The sequence below is a fragment of the Dendrobium catenatum genome, unplaced genomic scaffold (genome assembly GCF_001605985.2).
Source record: "Dendrobium catenatum unplaced genomic scaffold, ASM160598v2 fragScaff_scaffold_1470, whole genome shotgun sequence".
Classification (NCBI taxonomy): domain Eukaryota; kingdom Viridiplantae; phylum Streptophyta; class Magnoliopsida; order Asparagales; family Orchidaceae; genus Dendrobium; species Dendrobium catenatum.
In genome coordinates this window covers 656,944-677,975 of record NW_021319932.1, presented here as the reverse complement: position 1 = coordinate 677,975, position 21,032 = coordinate 656,944, and the positions used below count along the sequence as shown (strand labels likewise).

General features: G+C 37.8%; 1 protein-coding gene and 1 non-coding gene across 3 annotated transcripts in view; both read left to right on the top strand.

The window, feature by feature from the left end:
- LOC110109911 (ATP-dependent zinc metalloprotease FTSH 12, chloroplastic) overlaps positions 1-9,803 on the top strand; it is an 80,138-nt gene extending 70,335 nt beyond the window's left edge. For both annotated transcript variants that reach the window (XM_028700207.1, XM_028700208.1), the window contains exons 19-20: positions 6,079-6,080; positions 9,613-9,803. In XM_028700207.1, the coding sequence (XP_028556040.1) occupies positions 6,079-6,080; positions 9,613-9,691 (81 nt within the window). In that variant the 3' untranslated portion in view covers positions 9,692-9,803. The remainder of the gene's footprint in view (positions 1-6,078; positions 6,081-9,612) is intronic.
- On the top strand, positions 8,204-9,477 carry LOC110113083. The gene is made up of 4 exons (XR_003702804.1): positions 8,204-8,464; positions 8,921-9,010; positions 9,093-9,231; positions 9,340-9,477. It is a non-coding gene; the product is annotated as an uncharacterized LOC110113083 (transcript).
- Positions 9,804-21,032: the final 11,229 nt, after the last annotated feature.

Below are 21,032 nucleotides of genomic sequence, written 5' to 3'. Positions count from 1 at the left end.
CTCTTTGTTATGAGGTTTTTATTTAGAATTGTTTGATGAAGTTTATGAGGTCATTTTTATTGATATTGCTTTAGCATTCATCATTTTTAACTGTATAATTATAACATGCATATTATCAAATTAAATATATAAATGTATATAAATTGTAATATTAATTAGCAAAATTGAATTGATTGAGCAAGATCAAAGATAATTAATCACCAAAAAATTCACTTTAACCAAAATTCCATTTTACTGGTGTATCCATCCACTTTCTTCTTTCTAAGAAATCTTGAAGCTTTAAAAATTTGTGAATCTATCAAATCAGTCTCCACGCATTCTTTAAAATAAGAACAAGCACTATCCTCAAGCTCCTCATCATAAGTGTTGTATATGACAATTATGGGTGGTTTTGACTATCTCCTGGAAGCCATTGATTTTGATCTGATCACATACTTTAGCATAATTTGTTAATTTTGGTTGCTGGGCGCATTTTTTTCTAAAATAAATAAAAAATTTATTAAACTCAAAACACCTTACATTAACAATAAAATAAAGCAGAAAGGAGGATAAAACATAAAATATATATGTAATAATACATTCAATACGCGGTGTTATTTGACTGTGTTCTGCACTGTATTAGAATATAATGTAATTTAATGGTTTGAAAAAGGCGTCCCTGATCGAGAAAGAAAAAATACATTCTCAGTAACTTAAAAGATTTTCATGATAAATCCGCCGCAGCTTCTATTTTAAAATAAAAATGATATAAAAGAAAAATAATTATAATAATATAATCTAAGCTCTTCAATCCAATAATAATAATAATAATAATAATAATAATAATAAACTAAGCTCTAGATTATACTCCAATTCTCATTTTATGGGATATTTCAAAGGCATTCATTGTCAACCAAAATCAAAAGTAATGGAAGAATCATATTTGTAATTATTATTCAGAGGAAGAAATGACAAATCAAAAATAAATGCTTCATCTGAAGTGGCTATCAGATTCAAACCCTAATGCAAAATACTGATGAAGGAAGATCAAAGTAAAATTTAAATGCTTACCAACAGAGATTTTTGAGTTGATGAAATGAATAACAGGAGATTTCTCGATCTTCTTTAGAAGGTGAGCCGAAGAGGATTTCAGAAGTAAATTAGGAAAAAAGTAGACTTGCCCTAAATCATGGACTTGTAATTGCTTATATGGAGAGGATGTGGTTTCCTTTTTTAAAAGTTTATTTTTTCCGGAAAGCCGAGAGTGGGAGTCGGTGCCTCTGGCTGCGGCGGTGACAGGAGAAAGGGGCGAAATTGCTCCCATGAAGTGTCCGGCAAAACGCCCATCCCTGACGTCGGCCTGCGGTCAGCTCCGCCTCAGAATAATTTTTTCTTGGTTAGCCGAACAAAGGGTGGGATGACTTCAATAAAAATTTCACGAGGTTCTAATGTAATCCGAAGACGAAGCGCACTAACAAGCATAATATTTTGTTTTAAACCAAAACAAAAGTCTTATCTTTTGTTAGGTTTCTGCATTGGATCTGGATATCCTTTTTAAATTTTTTATCAGAATAGTTTTATATTCATTTGATTTACTTTACAAAAGCATATTATAGAACAAATCAATCAACTATCTCATTACCTCATCTCAACCACGCACTAAATGTATATTTTTGTAAGAGGCATTTAACAAACACGTTGGGTCCATACTCTCTATCGCGCATATCCTTTGTGGACGATGTGCCGATCCGACGAAGTGGAGGTCGTGGACGTTCCCGCGGAGGCCAATGTGGGTGTACGGTCCGATCTGGGACGCTTCTTCATGGACAATGAACGACGGCAAGTACAGGGCCGACTACCGCTTCCAGCACTTCGTTGTCAGCTTCACCTGCTTCATCGCTCGCGGCTGCACAGCCACTTCACTGACCACTTTCCAGCCGCCGCCCTCTTCTTCTGTGGGATTCGGGCTCATACAGCCTCAGCGTGCGGCCATGGAGTTAACATCCAAATTTATAATTATAATATAAAATTTAAAACGAATGTCAAGCGGACAATGGAATTCGAAGCGAACATGGAATTCGGAGCCGACGACAACGGACGAATCGGGTGAGAGCGTGACCATGGAATTCAAAGCGAATGTCAATCGGACGGCGATTTGGGTCGCGAATAGTGAATGTCAAGTGGACCATGGAATTCGAAGCGACAATGGAATTCGAAGCCGACGACAACGGACGAATCGGGCGAGAGCGTGACCATGGAATTCGAAGCGAATGTCAAGCGGACGGCGATTTGGGCACGAATACAAAAACGTTAAAGTTATAATTATTAATTAATTGTAATTTGAGTTTATATAATGTGATCTTTTTTATTTATTAAATATTTTAATAGAGATGAACGGTCAAGATAATTAAAAAATAAGTAGAATGGATGAACAAGATTTCCCGGAGGAAGGAAACTCAAGCCCCTTTTATAATAGTAGTATAGTATAGATGTACCGTTTAAGTTTTAATATTTATTTATAAAATATTTTAATGTCTCAAATTATTCTCTTGAAATTATACTTTTAAAATTAAACCAAAAAGCTCTATGAAAGGAGGAGGTTAGAGAATAACCTAAGGAGCGAGGCCAGGCCCTATATGTAATTTAATTCTTTATTAAATATAATATTAAAAATTAAGTTAAATTTGTTTAAAAATAATAATAAATAAGTTTGTTAATTTATAAAACTGTTGCGTCTTGTAATATTTGCGACGGTAAACAAATATAAAATTTAATGTCTTAGTTTTGTTCGAAGATTCGGCACACAAACTGATAAAAGAGATGTTGTAGCGTTCATAAGAGACACTAGAATTTTTACGTTCAACTGATGTATCATCAATAAATTATTTTGATCAAGCTTGAATCTCTAGGAAAATCAAGTTGGAAACTTCTCAAATTTTAAATTGTTCAGCAAACTTACAATTAAAATGACCGTCTCGAAAATATGAACCCAACGACACCAAATTCGACTCAATCCGACCCCAAATGGGTCCAAATCTATGACCCAAAGTGCCGTTGGAAGGTTCAAACCACAATTTAGATTACCAAACGGTTTCCAAACGTGACATGCTCATAGTCGAATCGAGCGGCTCGACGAGACAATTCTAACCAACCCAAGATTACGAAATTCCAACGTAACTAAGACCTTCAAATGTTCAGCAAATGATTCATGATCAAGGGATTCAACATCGGCCGTCCATCTATACCACTTCCCATTTACCCCCGATCATTCTCTTATTTATGGGCCTTGCCACTCTAGGAAATCTATAAATAAATCTCTTCTTTCTCTTGAAAGGGGCCCCAAGCAAGAAATCAAGAGGGAGATCGGAGATCACTACTCTTGCCTCCTCCCTCCTCCTCGACCATTGCCAGACCACCAACTGAGGCCCGAACTTTCGCCAGATCACCAACAGAAGTCAAAGTTCTGCCATACCACATAATAAAGCCCGGACATCCGCCATACCACAGCCCCTATCTCATGACAACTTTGGTCATTCCAACCTCTGTCGCCTACTACGGTCCTTCCGACCTCTATCGCTAGATAACGATCTTTATGACCTCTATATCCTGCCAACTATGGTCATGCCGACCTCCGTCGTCTAATATGATCATTCTGACATCCATTATCAGACAACGATCTTTCTGACCTCTGTTTCCTACCGACTACGGTCCTTTCGATCTCTGTCACCCACTACGGTCCTTCCAACCTCCATATCCAGAAAATGATCTTTCTGACCACTGTCTCCCGTCTACTACGATTCTTCCATCCTCCCTCACTAAACAACAGTCTTTCTAATTACTATCTCCCGCCAACTACATAATTTCCGACCTCCCTCGCTAGACAACGCTCCTTCCGACCACCGTGACTAGACTACGGTCTTTCCGACCTGTATGGTTCACCGACTCGAGGTAATTAAAGCACGTTCTTCTTTGTCATCTTCAACCTCTTCATGATACAGGAACTTGTTCACGGAATTACAACAAGTATGTGAGAAAGTTGCAAGCATGGAGAGTTCGATGGCAAAGTGGCATCTAAGAGTCGTTATTGAATTATGCTGTCTCGAATCACTTAGATGGGAATATGAGAGGTAAAGGTCGTGGAGAAGATGTACTCAATGGTTGGAAAGTCACACTAGGGTCAGTTAAGGGCCCTTAAGGTAAGCGCTTTCCTTAGTCAAACATGAATGTATGGGGATAAAGCCACCCACCCCGAGTAGGGACGAGTTGCTATATAGGTTGCCTCCATTCCATGAGGTGAGTGGCGAGTTGCTTAGTTGGCAAAGTTTCTTATTGCGCCCGCCATCTTCCTTTGTAGACCCGACCAAGCGAGGCTGGTCATTCCTTGGGCGAGCTCCTTTGTGGGGGCCATCAAATGCGACTCCTCACCTTGTAATATGCTGTCCACCTGCTAATTACATGTGAAGGCATAGGCGGGCATATAATCATATTTATCAAAATATTACTTCTAAATAATTTTTAATAGACTCTCATTCTCTATATAGAGAGTATCATTGGCTTGAGATTCAAAATATCTTAAAACTTGAAAAGCTTGATAGAACCACTTGTAAAATTTTTCAGAAGCCTATTCGAGTAAGTTCTGATTATAATTAAGAGTTGACTTGGATGGGCAAAAACTATTTTTCTAAACAGAATAAATGTTAAAATTTGTTGTAAGAGTTAACCTCCTACAGGTCACAGTGAAAAAATAAATAAAACCTTAGTTAATCAAAACATGAAAAATAACTACATTTTCAACTAAAAAAAATATTCTGAAGCAACTTGTCACTGTAAGTTATTGATATGAACTATGATGGATTACACTCCAATTTATGGTTCATTTACTTTATGTTGTTTTCTTTGAATTATAATTATTGTGTGTTTGAATATTTGCTACGGTAGAGAGATAAAGAGTTTAATGTTTAAGTTTTGAATATAAATCTAACACACATATAGATAAAAAAGAAAGGGGTGTAAGTGTCATAAGAGATTAGCATTTTTATGTGAAAAATCCTAAAAAAGAAAAAAAAAATCATGAGACCTGAACCAATTGAAATGATTCTACTAGTGTTTGTTGTTAGTTATAAAAAATGCCGTTTTACGGGGGAAGATATTGATCAATGTAGCATATATACATCATATATAACCCATTACATGTTTGAAATTAGAAAAGTCTAATGATTTTTTTTTTTAAATAACCACAAACTATATTGAACAAGAAAATTACAAAAGGAAGACCCCCAAAGGGCCACATCAGATGCTTACAATCAAAAAAGCGAAATCAAAGAAGAGATCAGAATAATGAAGGTTGAAATCCACGGACTCAGACCAGCATCGGGTTGCCAGGGCGGGGCCATCCACTGGTAAAAAACGAAATCGAAGGGCCAACCAGGTTGCCAACCAACCCTGACTGTCCACGACGCTTGCAGCCTCGCTGCTTCCTCATCGTCCAAAACGAACCAATTAAACAGGCCAACCCACCAACCACCAATGCAAACAAATGCAGCAAACGAATCACACTTAATGGCACAAAAAACAGAAACATAGCAACAACCAGCAATCAACGACCACGCCTGCCCCTCCCACGAGATTTGCCCCGATAATCAGTAGTCACCAAAGGTTTATCGCGCAACAGATTGAACGAATTACCAGGATCACCATCTCCCAAAGATTCAACAGAATCAGAACCAGACTCAGATTCAGATACATAACTATTGACATGAAGCCAGTCCAAATGGACTCTAAGATCAATGCCTGATTTATCCTTCACATTATAATGCAAGCTTTTAGGATCCATATAAGTCACTGGAACATCTACAAAATCATTAAGCACAACACGTTCATTACAAATGGGACTAGAATTACCCGAAACAGCCACCCGACACACTTCCTCATCCAAATTATCCACGGCAGACGACTGAACCTGGACAACCAAGTCCCCAGAATTTAAAGACTGGCCGGCCAAAATAGCTGGGGCCGAAACAACAGACAAAAAAGGAACCTCCTTAGGAGGGCCCTCAACGCTATGACAACCACGTTTGGAAATTAAATTCAAACCAGTAGGAGTAAAAGGTTGAGCGTCGGGAGATATAATAGCAATCGACTCAAAACCATTAGCATTAGCATTTAGACACCTCAGTTTCCACAGCCATTTCCACATTTCCTAAACCGGCCAAAACAGGGGAAACAGACACAAGCCTCACCACATGATCAGAGCAGAGAGGAGAAAGAGTAGCACAACCAATACCACCTAAACTAACAATGGCATTATTCACAGCCAAATTGGCACTATCCGAACTCAACACCACTGGGACAACAGGAGGTACAACAGCAGGTAAGTTACTTTCCAAAGAAACAGGAGTTACCTCAGCCACAGACGGCACAACCACACGAGGCTGAAGAGAAGGGCACTCAAGCTTAGAGTGACCCAGAGACTTGCAATGTCAACAATAAGAGGGGAAGGGATCCATAATAACCGATTGTATATAGCCTAAGCTCTCGGAACCCAACCAAATTTTGTCAGGATACACCTTGGTAACATCCAATTCCACTAACACCCGAGCTATCGAAGAACGCCGACCAGAGGAGGTAGCATGATCAATTTTTAATGGTTTACCAAACATGGAGCCAATACCAAATAGAATTCTCAGAGCAAAGAGATGTGGCCGAAGGTTAGGAAAAGAAACTCAGATAGGAATAGAAGGGGATTCAACATCTATGTCAAATGTATGAGTCCATTTAAAAATCTTCATAAAACAGTTATTCACGAAATAAGAGCGATGGGCAAACACACGACAGTAATCCATGTTGTTTTCCAACTTAATCAGAATATGCTTAGAGTTAAGAACAGTGATAGAGAAAACACCATTAAGCTTGAGATTAAAAAAAAAATTCGAATAGTTTCCAAAGACGGACGATGAGTCGGAAATTTACCGACCAGAGCAAACTCAAAAGAGGAGGCAAGGGCCAGCACTTCCTCATCTGAAATCCACAGTGAAGGAAGGCCCCGGAAGGACGAAACCTTTAGATCAGAGAAAGGTGAGTTCGAAGCAGATGAACCCACTAGGGCATCACGAAAAGACCGAGAAGCGGACGAACCAGATAAAAAACCTGGATCCAAAAGCCTTTTACCCTCCATAACTAACATAAGCACCGAGCAAAAAACGAAGAAGAAGAAGAAATCTTCCCTGGAACGATCGGAGAGCCTCGTTGCGAAGGAAGAGACGCCGCCAAACTCGTAACCCTAGCAGAGCGAAAAAACATAGCGAATGCTGACTAAAGAGAATGTTGGTCTGATATATTTATATATATCATGATCTAATTATTTATAGTTGGACAAAAAACAAAAAGATAAGAATTATAATTTTATCAAGAAATTTGTCATTCGGACTAGAATTTAACATATAGAAATGAGAAGATATTATTTTTTCAACAACGAAAAAATTAAATTATGCACATATAATTACATAAAATTAATACTTCAATTTTCAAATCAAAGCCCATTAAAACATCATTTACAAGTAAACTACACAAACACAACATTTTTTTTTCAGAAATTTATTATTCTATTATTCTGATAAAAAATTAGTTAGGATGAATATCACAATTCTTGAATTTATGAATGTATTTTGTGAGTATTTTATCATAAATTATTTTTTTTTTCTAAAAAAAAAAACATTAAAATGTCATAATTTATCATTAATTATATATATCATTAATTTTACCATTAATTATTATTTCGATTTATTAAGTTCTTGTTAAATGAATATATTAAATAACTAACAAATTAAGTTTATCTTAAATAAATTTAATGGCTTCAGCATTTCTACCATTTACTTATAAACTTTAAATTAGAATATCGTCACGCAAAATTTCTACCTTTAACCTATCAATTATCGTCCAGTCGGGGACAACGGCTCGAAAGATTCAAATTACTCTGACTCGCGGGTCCCATTGCCCACGTTGTCTTCAGCTGCCCCGATATGATGTACCTTCGACATGTTAGACTTTCCAATGTTTTCCGAACCCGATTGCAAACCTTTTCTAAACTTAAAGTGAACCACACCCTTTCTAAATTGCAGAACTGCGAACCCAGCGTACCGGAGGTGGGGTCCACTGAGTGTAAACAGTGCATCTCCGAAATTTAAAATCGCACTAAGATCCGAGGTCCCGGAAGTCAGTACGGAATTAATCGCGATTTATGGGGGATTAACAGATCCGGCTGAAGGAGGCAATTCCAAACGAGACGTTCTGTATTCGGCAGTGTCGGTTCTCTATCTGGCCGGAACGGCGCCGGCGCAGATTTGCCGGCACCGGCGGTGGACGCATCTTTTTCTACAGCCATTGTTGCTAAGATGAAGAGCTAGCTTTTGGACTCTCACAGATCTTCTTCTATCTGCGGCGCTACTGCCGCTTTGGTTCTTTCTGTCTTTCGGTTAGTTGCGGCAAGGTATCCTTCTTTTTTATGTGATCTCTTCCGTGAACGTTGCTTTTTTCTGTCTCTTTTATCTTTTTTTGGTTTTGAGGTTGGTTCTTTACGCATTTGCTAGGCTTTCTTCTGTACATCTGATTGTTTCCGTGTGTTTTTTTAAGCTGTTTTAGTGGATTGCTACTTCATCAAATGCCGGATTTCGATATTTCTTCTTCTTAGGACTCTGGTTATTTTGATTATTTTTTGTTCCTTGCGTGTTTTTAAAAAAATGAGAATTTGGATGCTAGGTTGATATCAGTCACATTTGCTGTTTTTTCTTCGTACTTGCATGTTTGATTTTTTTCATAAAATTTCCTGGATCTTTGTGCAGTAACCATTGTCGCATTTGGTACTGAGATGCATTTATCTACTTCTTGTAACGAAGGATATGCAATTTCTGGCATTTCTTATTTGATTTATCATTGCATTCAGAAGATCGTGGAGGGGGACCTGGGAGCGGTTTTTTTACTTGCTTTACATAGTCGGCTGGAAAATGATAGGATCTTTTCTTACCAGAACCCTCGCGTAAGCAATTTCCCAATTTGGATCGCTTCTGTATTTACTTTGTGAGGTGTAATCTGTTTTAGAAGGCTTTTTCATGAAGCAGAAATTGAAAAAAAAAACAATTTGATCGTACCCATTTGTAGATTGGTTCTTGGGTATGCTTATCCTGCTTATGAATGCTTCAAAACTGTGGAATTGAACCGCCCAGATATTGATCAACTGCGGTTCTGGTGTCAGTATTGGTAAATCATCCACATGCCCATTCAGAACGCTTGTGACCTGCCATTCTCCTTACAAAAAAGAATTACTTATGTTGCTTGTTGTAATCTTTTTGTCCACATAACTGCCAGGATCTTAGTTGCAGCATTAACAGTCTTTGAGAGGGTTGGAGACACTTTTATCTCATGGTGCGGTATGCATTTATTCCAGAATTGTCTTATTTTGCCACTTATTTATTGATTTTTAGGTAATTTTTTGAAGGATGCCAATGTATAGTGAAGCAAAGGTGGCATTTTTTGTATACTTGTGGTATCCCAAGACCAGGGTAAATCTTCTACTTGGCAGAAATTGCTCAACTGCATCTCATCGTTATGTAAATTCTTAAGAAATGTTTATTATGACAGGGAACCACTTATATATACGAAACTTTCTTGCGGCCATATGTGGCTAGTCATGAGACGGAGATTGATCGAAACTTACTAGATTTGAAGGCCAGGGCAGGTGACATGGTTTTCCTCTATTGGCAGAAGGCTGCAATTTATGGTCAGACAAGGATATTTGAAATCTTTCATTATATAGCTTCTCAAGCTCCACAACAACCAACAAGGCCCAGATCCACTATGGTAATTATTGAAGTCATTGAGTATATTTATGCTGTCTTTGTAAGGCGTTTTCCATTTGTATATACCACTAAGGAGGTTTGATTTCGTGTGAACATAATATTAGCCCATTTTTATCTGTCTAAAGTCTTCCGCGTCTTTCTTATTACTACTATTTCTGAATAAGGATTCTGCAATACATTCTCAACATAATGGAGTTGAAAAGAAGTCTTGGTTTAGCCAGATAATAATTTTGTGCTGGAAAACTTCCCCAATTTAGATGCTCTTAAAATTTGATGCCCTCATCATAAATGAAGATTGAAACAAAACTTGCATGATCGCTCAAAATCTGTGATTGGTATTCCCCTAGAAATCTCTGTCCCTCCAGTTTGAACTTGGCATCATTTGATACTATATACTTTCTTGAAGATATAATAATATCTGTTTAAACTGTGGAGGAAACTCAAGTCCGAAAGTTATTTGAACTAGTTTCCAAATGCCTACTTTTGCCTATAGCTTTGTTCTGCTCATTTTAGCCCATGTTTACTTTGTCATTTCACTAGATTTATGCACTAGATGTACGTTCTTGGTGATTGCTGATCCATCTCATGTGACTTTTACAAACCTTTATATAAGAACAAAGTATCTTTTCCTTAACATTTTGTTTTGTTCTAGTAGCATCTTAAGAGAAGAATTAGCCATTCGGTACTTTTGAGCATGACAACTCTGGATTTATAGTGATTCTTGAGTTCTTTTTTTTTTTTTGCTTTGGATGTTTGTTTGATCATCTAATCTGTGAGAGTAAAAACCTACAATGAATATTATTTTTTGGCAACAAGTTATTGTCTCACGCATAGATATAGTTATTAGGTATATTGGTCGAAATCATTACCATTTAGTTGCTAGAGTATTTACCTGGCAAAAGGGAAACCTTTAGAAGAAGAATCCAATAATGGTGTTTTACTTTTAAACTCAAACATCCACCTAAAGAATCTTTATGACTTCTTTTTTGTTATAGTAGATGTTTATGCTAATGTGCTTCCTGGAAGTCTCCACCAAAAGCATACTATAAAGATTTATGCTTCAGCAGCCATTTCTTCTTGATCAGTGATTTCTCCCCCTTTTTCATCTATTTTTCCACTGCACTGGAACACTTTGTTTTGTTTACTTTTCCATTTTTAGCTTTACTATTGTGATCAACAAGTGCTTTAGTGCAATCCAATCCCAATTTTATAAAAAAAAACTAGAAAATATGTATAATAATAAGTAAAAATCAAGATAAAAAACTAATAGTAAAAAATGCCTTGGTATGTTGTAATACTTCTGAAATAAGTAACTCAAAAGCATTTTACTGAGTTTACCTTGGTCTTCTTTACTACTGTAGAAACCCATATTTCCGACCTCATTGTTCTTTTAAGAGTTTGATGATTTTAAGAAGTGAGATCTATTTTGATAAATTTGAATAGATGTGTCTTCGTAACTTAAGAAATTCTAACATTATCCTAATAAAATATTCAAAAGCAATCGAGGTAGTGATAACTATGGAAAGATAGTTTTATGAGATTTTTCATTTCTTTCAAGGTTTCCCGTGATCATATCAATAAATCTCATGGTATATAATGCTAATATATGAAGATAAAATCATCATTCCTTATTAAGGAGATGGTTCTAATGTGTTGAAGTATCGAATAACCATAATCAAAAGGAAGAAGAGGGCTTAATCTTTTAGAAATAGTAAGGAGAAGCTCTTGCAATAGAAAAAGAAGAGAGGAAGAAGCCCTCATAGTTGAGAAGGGAAGATGGAAATAGCAGTAGTAATAGTAACATCTTTTTCTCCATATTTAGCCCTGATTTTTTGCAGCAGCGACTGCATTCTCTCTCCGTCATTTGCATAGAGAAAATGAAATCTTTACTCTCATCTTATGTACAAAAGAAAATTTTGTTACTCTTTTAAAGCTTTGTGGAATACTTGACCGTTGTATGATATTTGTTGGTGAATATCACTTAGCCATGTATACTTGCAAGTCTTATATTGTAATCTTTGGTGTACTTGTTCTTTGTCTTCATATAGTTTTGCTCGAAATTATATCACTATCCTAACAACTAGTGCCAGAGTTTTTGGCTAAGCTCCATAAGCTTTTGAGCAATGGAAGACAGAAATGTCACTATTGACAAATTTGATGGTCAAGATTTTGGCTATTAGAAGATGCAAATAAAATATTATCTTTATCTAAGAAGGCTTCATTAACATTAAAGAGATCAAAGCCTTCAACTATTGATCAAGATGAACAAGAGTTGGACTGGCAAATCCGATGAGTTATTCACCTATCTTTGAGCATATAAATATTTATATTTACTTGCAGACATGCAAATCTTTTAAATCATTTAAAAATATCAGTAACTATAATTAATTAAAGTAAAAAATTTGAGCATTACCATGCTTTTCATACAAATTTCAAATATTGGAATTATTTGCCACTACTGCAGCAGAGGCAACCAGTTCATCACAGCAATCAAACACCGGCATCAGCTTCTGCTGGTAATCAAGCAGCCGCATCCCAGAAGCCTCCGCAGCCACTTCATGCTTCCCCAAGTCCAACCAAGAGCAAGAATCAAGAACCTTCATCCCCGCGAACACCGCGAACACTCCGCGCTTTCCCAAGTCCAACCAAGAGCAAGAATCAAGAACCTTCAAAAGCTGCAGGAACTGTTCTTCCTTCAGTCCCACCTCTCCAGATCCAACCATCACCTGGCGCTCCCACTCAACCTTCTGTTTCAGTTAGTACATCTCAACCATCAACAAGTGAAGGAGAGGTAAAGCAAATTGCTGCTACTGCTGTTGAGACAGTGAGGGTCGAGGACTCGAATCTTCAAGCCAAGGAAACGCCCATGGAAGAAGCCATACGAGTGACTCGTGGAAGATTAAAGAGAAGAGTTGGTTCTTTTGGGCCATCGACACGCCAGTGATAAGTTCTCTCTCATTTTCTAGCTTTGTTTTAGTTTGGTTTGTTTGCTTAGCAAGTTGGAGTGAAATATAAAATAGCCAGTCAGGTTGATTGTACCAATTGGTGCACGGGATGGTTTTCTGTTGTGCTTCCTGATGTTAGTAAATAAAACCTCATTGAATTGGAGAGACTTGATCGAGTTACAGGCAAACTACACTCTTCCTCTAGATAGGCTTCATTTGGAACATTTTCTTTATTTCTTTTAAAATACTTTTTTAAGTACAATATTTTCAAATTTTAAAATTTTTTGTGCTATTAAGTTATTTTAGAAAGCAATAATAAAGCTATCACAAACAAAATCTAAGATAGTATTCAGCAAACTACATGGGTTTTTTTTCTTTATATGTGCTTGTTGTGAAGCCAAGGATGAATACTATCTTAGTTTGATTGCTTGTCATCAAAAGGCAGCTGAAATTTATTTTCTGAGACATTGGTGAGTGATTTAGGCTTTATTTGAGACGATTTTCTTACTGCTTCTTAAAATAATTTTTTAGTACAAAAATTTTAAAAAACTGATTTTAATAAGCAATAAGAAAATTGTCTCAAATGAAGTCTTGATTTCAAATATTTGTAATTTAATTAATAGAGTATACTTTAAATATGAGATCCTTGATATAGGAGAAAGTTCTCTATCAACTCTCCTACTCATGCATCATGAATAATAGGTAATCCAATAGCTTCTTCATGATGTTGAAGGTAAAAGGATTCGTCAAAAGGGTGCTTCAACTGGTTGAATTTATCACATTTCAAAGAGTTATCCTGGAGTTCCAATGATATTTTTTATTAGATATCTCTCATTTAACCCTTTTAATACTTATATGCATGAGTCTTTTTAAATTATTTGCAGTACAACAACACGAATTAAGCCTTTATCCCACTATGTGGGATTGGCTACATGAATTATTTTTTTCCATTGTGCCCCGATAAAAATTAAATTATCATATAAATCTTATAAAGAAATGTCATTTCTATTTTTTTTAAAAGCACTTTTATTTCATCAAAAAGGAAAGTACAATGAAGACCAACAAGGAAGATAAAAAAATTACGAAGCTAGAAGCAGCTAATCATGGTAGACAACATTCGGTCCTAGAAAATAGCATGGGCCTCCTACCAACCATCTGGAAGGCAAGCAAGGACCATCCATTGGTAGTGCCAAGCATAGACCAAGCATCACCCCACAATTCAAACAAATGCCGCCAATCAATATGAGAGAAGGAGCCACCAAAGTTGTCAGCAAGCCAAATTCATCTAGAGGTTGGGCAGAAAGCCACATCATCATTGACCGGACTAGACAATAAAGGGTCCCAATTTAGTAGTATAGCATTCAGCTTAGCAAAAAAGTAGAAGAGGAGATCCTAAAAAAAAAAGGACTCGAGCAAAAAAAACCAATTACTTTTTTTTTTTTTAATTTGTGCCTACACAGTTTGCCACCATCATGGAATTGGACTTTTTGAGCACAACGACTTACATTCAGACTATACTCATGAAAATCATCCTTTGGCGTATCCAAATCATCTCCAACATCCTCCAATAAGAAGAGCAAGACCCATCCAACCAATCGAAATGATCCACATGACTAATTGTGAATTTGGAAGCCAATTGATGTTTGAACTCCTCAGAAGAAATATATTCAATTGGAATATCCACAAAAGGCAAATTAACAATCTAGCCCAAAGTACCTATCAAAATAACATTAGAAATCAACATAATTGGAGCCTGAAGACTATGCACTTCAGCATTAAAATTCACTGGAGCACCCACAATAGCTAGCTGATCATTCAAGCCAATAGAAGCATTTACATTCTCATTAGCCACACCAAAAACCAAACAACCCACAGGAGTGGAAACATCACAGTCTTCATGATCCAAAGAATCTGAATTATAGATGAGAGACTCAATAGGAGTGGCAATATAATTAGTTATACAAAAATTAGTTCCCATTACCGTCAACACACTCTCATTATTAGCACAAGAAACAACCACAAACATAATAACAACCGATGGCAAAACATCCTCTCGGCATGACCAACAACTACCCCATCAACCTCCACCCCGATATTAGTTGCCCCATCATGTCCCCCAATAATGGGGACCTTATTAATAGGCGAAAGAATACAATTTTTAATAACATGTTCCAAACCATCAGCTTCCTTAATTCCCAGTAGTCATGAGGAGATTAGAATTAACAGAAGGAACATTCACCGGAATAGAAGTCTTGTTGCAATCCCCACTACCATGCCCAATACAATTACAATGGACACACAACTACACAAGGGAGGAAATTCCTCCATGGCTACAGGCTGAATATACCCAAACATTTTAGGACCTAGCCACACTTTGTCGAGATATTTTTTAGTAATGTCAATTTTGACCAAAACCTGCGCTACAGATGGTAGAGAACCAATGGAGTTGGCATTATCAACCTATAAGGATGGCCAAACAGAGAACCAAGAGCGTGGAGGATACAAGATGAGTAAAAGTGAGGTCTTAAGTTAGGAAAAAAATCCAAATGAGAATGACAAGAGATTTAACACCAATATTAAGTAAGGGCGACCATTTGGTTATCTTCATGTAACAATTATTGACAAAAAAAAGATATATGACTAAATATTCTGCTATAATCCATATCATTCAATAACTTAATTAGAATATGCGACGAGTTAAGCAAAGTCACGGAAAATAGGTATTGAGCTTAAGGTTGAAGAAGAACTTTTGGATATATTCTAGGCTAAGACATCGGCTAGGAAAAAAACCCACCAAATCAAATTGTAAAGGAGCCACAAGTGATAGGATTTCCTCCTCAAAGATCCAAAGAGAGAGCATACCACAAAATGTAGAAGGTTTGATCTCAAGAAAGCATAAATCAGAGGAAGAACCATACAAACATGTAAAAAAGAATGTGATTTCAAAGAATCATCCACAAACCTGGGATCACAGATCCTCATCCTCACCATCCGGCCAAAAATGACTGGAGAGTACGGGACAATAAATTCAAACGAAAGACAACCGAAATAGAAAGGCAAAGAAGCAAGGAATCATCCTTGAGTCCATCTTTCTTGATGGCAGGGCGACAATAGCCGCCGGGAGAAAGCCGATGCAGAACCCTAGCGACGGAAGACGAGGAAGAACCGAAAGGTCATTTCTAATATTTTCTAACCAAGTCTATTTTAGGTCTACCTCCACCTTTCTTAACATAAGTCCAATCTAATACATCTACTTTTCTAATTGAGCCATCGGAAGGCCGCAATTTTATGTGATCAAACCAACTGAGGCAACTCTCTCTAATCTTATAAAATGAGAATATAATAGGCACATTCTAAGAATGCATTAAGAGTTTCAATTCATAATCGGGTTAATTTTTCGTTAAATTTTAAAGATGGTATAAATGATTTTTTAATTAAATATTTTGAAGTAAACAAAAAGTTGTTTAGACCTTTCATTGATTAGAGAAAAGCAAGGGTTCTGATTCTTGATCTCATTAATCTGTCTTGTGATGTCAACTAGTCAGAAGGGTTGAATAGTAATCATTAATTTAAAGATTGAACTTGTTTAAATTTAAAATTGTAAAATATATTATTAATGTACGAATTCAATTTTTTTTAAAGTCAAAAAATTTATTTTGTTACATGATCATTACATTATTATTATGTCATTTAAATTTTATTTAAATAACGTTGACATTTATTATGTCATTCGGTTCAATCATTGATTTGACCTCAGTCGAAATATCGAACTTTAAACTCCTTCTGATGATTCTATGTGCAGCCTGATTTTCACAATCTGAATAACAATGATTTCATCAATATTCAATTCTTAATTATGAAAGTAGTTTTTAAATGCCTTAACGTGACATAGGAGTTTATAAATCTTAAATCCAGTCGATCTTTAAAGGATTAGGGCATCAATCTTAATATAAGAGTTGTGGACATTCTACAACTGCCCAAAGCCCTTCTCCTTCCTCAACTTAGAGTTTTAAGCAAGTTACAAATTATCTTTCTATCAATATATTTATTGTTTTTTCTTTTTTTTCTTGTTTTTTTGTGTTTATATATATATATATATATATATATATATATATATATATATATAAGTGTTATTGCATGAGCATCTCTATGTGGCTCGTACTCGCCATGTGATGTCCAAATCCAATAGTTTGGAAGAAATCCCCTACGATATAAATCAAGCTTCACATCATCGGGCTTTAGGAATGCTAGATTTTTATGCTTCGAACACGGACATCTAAACATTTTATCAAGCTGAAAGGAAGGCAGTTGAGATGCAACTTGAATGAAAGTTTCAACTCCCTGTATAAATTCAACTGTCAATCCTTTTCGACCCGGCAACAATCTATTATACATCCAATATCTTTCTTCTTGGATAGTCATTTGCACGTTGAAGTAAACGTACCCTACATGTTGGAGGCATAAACAATCTGTTATACATCGAAATAGATTTTTATGCTTTAAAAGTCACCTCTAATAAACCAATGTTCCTTATAAGAATTCTCAAGGTCAACAAGCCATTGCCAAAGAGGCAATCTACCAAGTCTTGTGCAACTAAATAAACTATATACCAATATTATAAATATTAAAAATAGAGAAGTTGCAATGAATAATTTGATCAAAATCATCAATACTAGTTAAATTAATATCACTTTTACAAAAAACCCAAATTTTACTGGAACAATTAGCGAAGGAAAAAATCAAACTCTAGGTGTCTTTAAAAAGTGATGATTTTAGGAAGAATCAACCATGGGCTCTAAAAGGACTAAAAAAGAAATATTAAGATTTCAGTATAAATTGTGGATACGCATACAAGTTTCACGATAACCAACACATGTAATATTCGCAACCATATAACTAATCATTAAGATCATTTTTTGAAAGAAGTGTTGTATCTTGTGATTCTAGAATCAGCAGAAGATCCAAGTAATTACTTTTTTTTTTAGTTTTTCTTATAACTTTTTCAGAAATCATCTTTAGTAACATTAACTAAACTTATGTCCTTAAGTTTATCAACAAACTTGTGGTAATAATCCTCATTGGCAGAATTTATCTCGCCCTCCTCTCAATTGCGAGGAGAAGGACAAATACCTTATGATTCCTCACTAGATTGCTCAGTAAAAACCTCCTTTCCTTTCGAAAACATGTAGCATAAAAAAGTAAGCTAGGTTTTTCTCTCCTAGTTGGGCCAAAACTCTTCATCTAAAATCACTCAAGCATAGTTAAAAGTTAAACCCAACTGTCTAGATTTGGAGCTTAATAACTCAAGCATTAATCCAAATTGATTTTGACAAACATTAGTATCACACCTAAACCTATGCACCATAACTCTCTCCCACATTTTTAAAGTATAAAACATTAACTAACAAGATAATATCAACAAATAATCAAAGAAAAACCATTAAAATTAACCTTAAAAGAGAAATCGGTTTGTTTGGGGTCGGAAACGGTCGGCGGTCGGGCGTCGGAGTAAAGGGGTCGGCGGCGGTCGGACTGGGGATGGCGGCGGTCGGACAGGGGTCGGCGGCGGTCGGAATGGGGTCGGAGGCCGGAGTTCCTTCGTCGGGGGCTGATCGGACGAGCGGAGGAGCGATATGAGCGAGCGGCCGAGAGAGAGAAGGAAACAGGGAAAATGAAATGAGCGGAGCGAGGGGGCTCGTATTAGGGCTTTTACCGGCGGTTTTCCGGCGGTTTAAACCGCCGGTAAAAAATCACTTATCACCGTCGACTAAAACCGCCGGAAAACCGACGGTTCGCGTCTATATCCGGCGGTTTACCGGCGGTTTAGACACCGTCGGTATTACCGACGGTTTATCGTAGCTAAGCCGTCGATTAAGCCGTCGTTATCGTCCGACGGCGTAACCGCCGGTTTAGCCGTCGGTAATACCGACGGCCTCTAAACCGCCGGTTCAAACCGCCGGTTTTCACTGTTTTTCCTGTAGTGGTGCGTCATCATACAGCTCGGCATCGATTGCCACGGGCGCACCAAAATTAAATGGCACACGTCAATATCTTAAAACTCACACAACACAGTCTAAAAATCATCTGGCACCAATGGAGAAGTTTTTGTTGTTACCTTGGCCATGTCGGACCTGAATTTCGACACCTTTTACAAGCGATTTTTTAATGGCTGTGGATTCTTCGTGGTCTTTAACTGGAGAGCTTGTATATAGATCGGGCATGATATTTTCGGTAACATCCACTGTCGATCAAAAGATCACAACTTGCCGCTTATAGTACACTTCGTCCTTGAAGATGGATTTTCTTTGGGAGGCATGCCTGACGGGGAGGCATTAATAGCTTTTGAATGACACCATTTAGCAGTTCACCTTAACATCCTCGATAGTGTCTGCAATATCATCCTCGAGCTGCTGATGGTGTCTCCCTGTTCATTCTCTAACAACTGGAGTTGTTTGTCGTTGCGGGACAACTCGTTGGATTTGTGCCACCGGATGAAAAACAACAGAAGCACTTCACGTCGACCGTTTTTTTTGGCATACGGATTGCTTTGGGGACCGGGGCCTTGGTTTTAGCTGGGGTTTTGTTCTCCGGAGCAGTTGCCCGAAGGTTTTAGAGGAATTCTGGGATTGCCATGGGACGGAGAGTTGGCAGTTAGTCTTGCCTTGATTGTGGACTGTTTTCTCTTGATCTGGTGACAATTCGACACTTGACGGCGGAGAAAACGTTTCAGAAAACAAAGTTAAACGGGGAACCCCCGAGCGGACTCAATCTGCATTCTGCTTCAGGCAAAATTGATCTGCCTTTGAGGTAAAGACCGCAACAGAGTTCAATTCTAGCTTGTCTTGAATTCCATATTACATCCCCAATGTACGAGCACCAATTGATTAGCTGGACCTCGTTCAAATTTGCGCGCAGGCAGAGTTGTGAAATTCCTCTGTGTCTTGCTGACGGCCTATTGCCTGGCACGCATGCTGATACTGCATGTAGGAGGATTGTTCGTAGTCCGTTGGAAAGGGAACTGAGAGCGGAGCAACTGTTTCATCTTGGCCCAACTACGAACAGGCCTTTGGCTTCACGTTGTCGGTTTGGAGAACTGCGTCCACCACGCACTTAGCCGCCGCTTCTCAGGCGGCAAGCGACGTCATTTCCCTTGCTTAGATGGATCATCTCCATATTAGTCAAAAATTCTCAACAGCCTTCTCCATCCAGATCAGCTCTTAATACTGTGAACATGGCCATCGAAGAGGTATATCTAGCAACACGGACCTTGACTCGGCTTGATTTCTCGGATTATACTGTCGCCCCTCAGTCTGGGATGGCCTTGGCAATAGTCGCTCCATCTGCCGTGTCTTGGAATCACTCAAATCCTCTTCAGGATTCTTCGAAGTCATCTTCAAGAATCAGACAGCTTCACTGGTTTGTTTGCTGGATTCGGACGTCCCTTGTCGATCGAGGCCTCCGCAAGACAATGAGCCATGCTGTGCCTGATGTTGACGAGGGTTGATGGTGTGTATTCCTTCTCGCAGACGATTAACTCCGGTGCATCTTCGATCGAAAGTTGCTGTACATTCGGCGGACACCGTCTCCAATTGCGTACAATGTTTAGCCTGGTTTTTGCCACAGTGCTTCACACTCACCCTTTCGGAGACTGGCTTCTGTCCTTGTCCGTTCATGTTGCGCTGTGCTAGCCTGATACCACCCTGATATACTCCAGGACCTGCAAAGAAAACACCAGCAAACAAGCAACATCCAGAGAACGGGAGAAGAAGCTTTCACGGCCCTGTAGTATTCTTCTTGAAAAAGTTCAAGGAAACTCTAAAACAGCAAACAACTCCTTTCTCTATCTAAGATGTCTATATATTTTCCCTATTCCTGTAGCCATAACAAACCTTTTACCTAAAAGTAGTGTAGCAGCGAACAGGTGTAAAGTATATCAGAGAAACGAAAACGGTTAATAGGTAGTGAGGCTAAAACATTGGTATTCATGCACCTCGTAGATGAAAGGTAAATGGACTGCATCATCGGGTCTTCATAAGGATTTAGGGCTGAATGTCGGTCTTAAGAAGGGGCGTCGAGTCTGAACGTGACCTTAAGGCATGGTGCAATGAAACTCCGGCGAGGCTTGGTAGTTGGTCCGGCGAGGTTCTGCGGTGGCCGATTGAGATATGCGGTGGTCCGGCGAGACTTCTACGGTGGTCCGGCGGTGGTCCGACGGCCGTCGAGGAGAGCTCCTCCTTCTCTTCTCTTCTATTCTCTG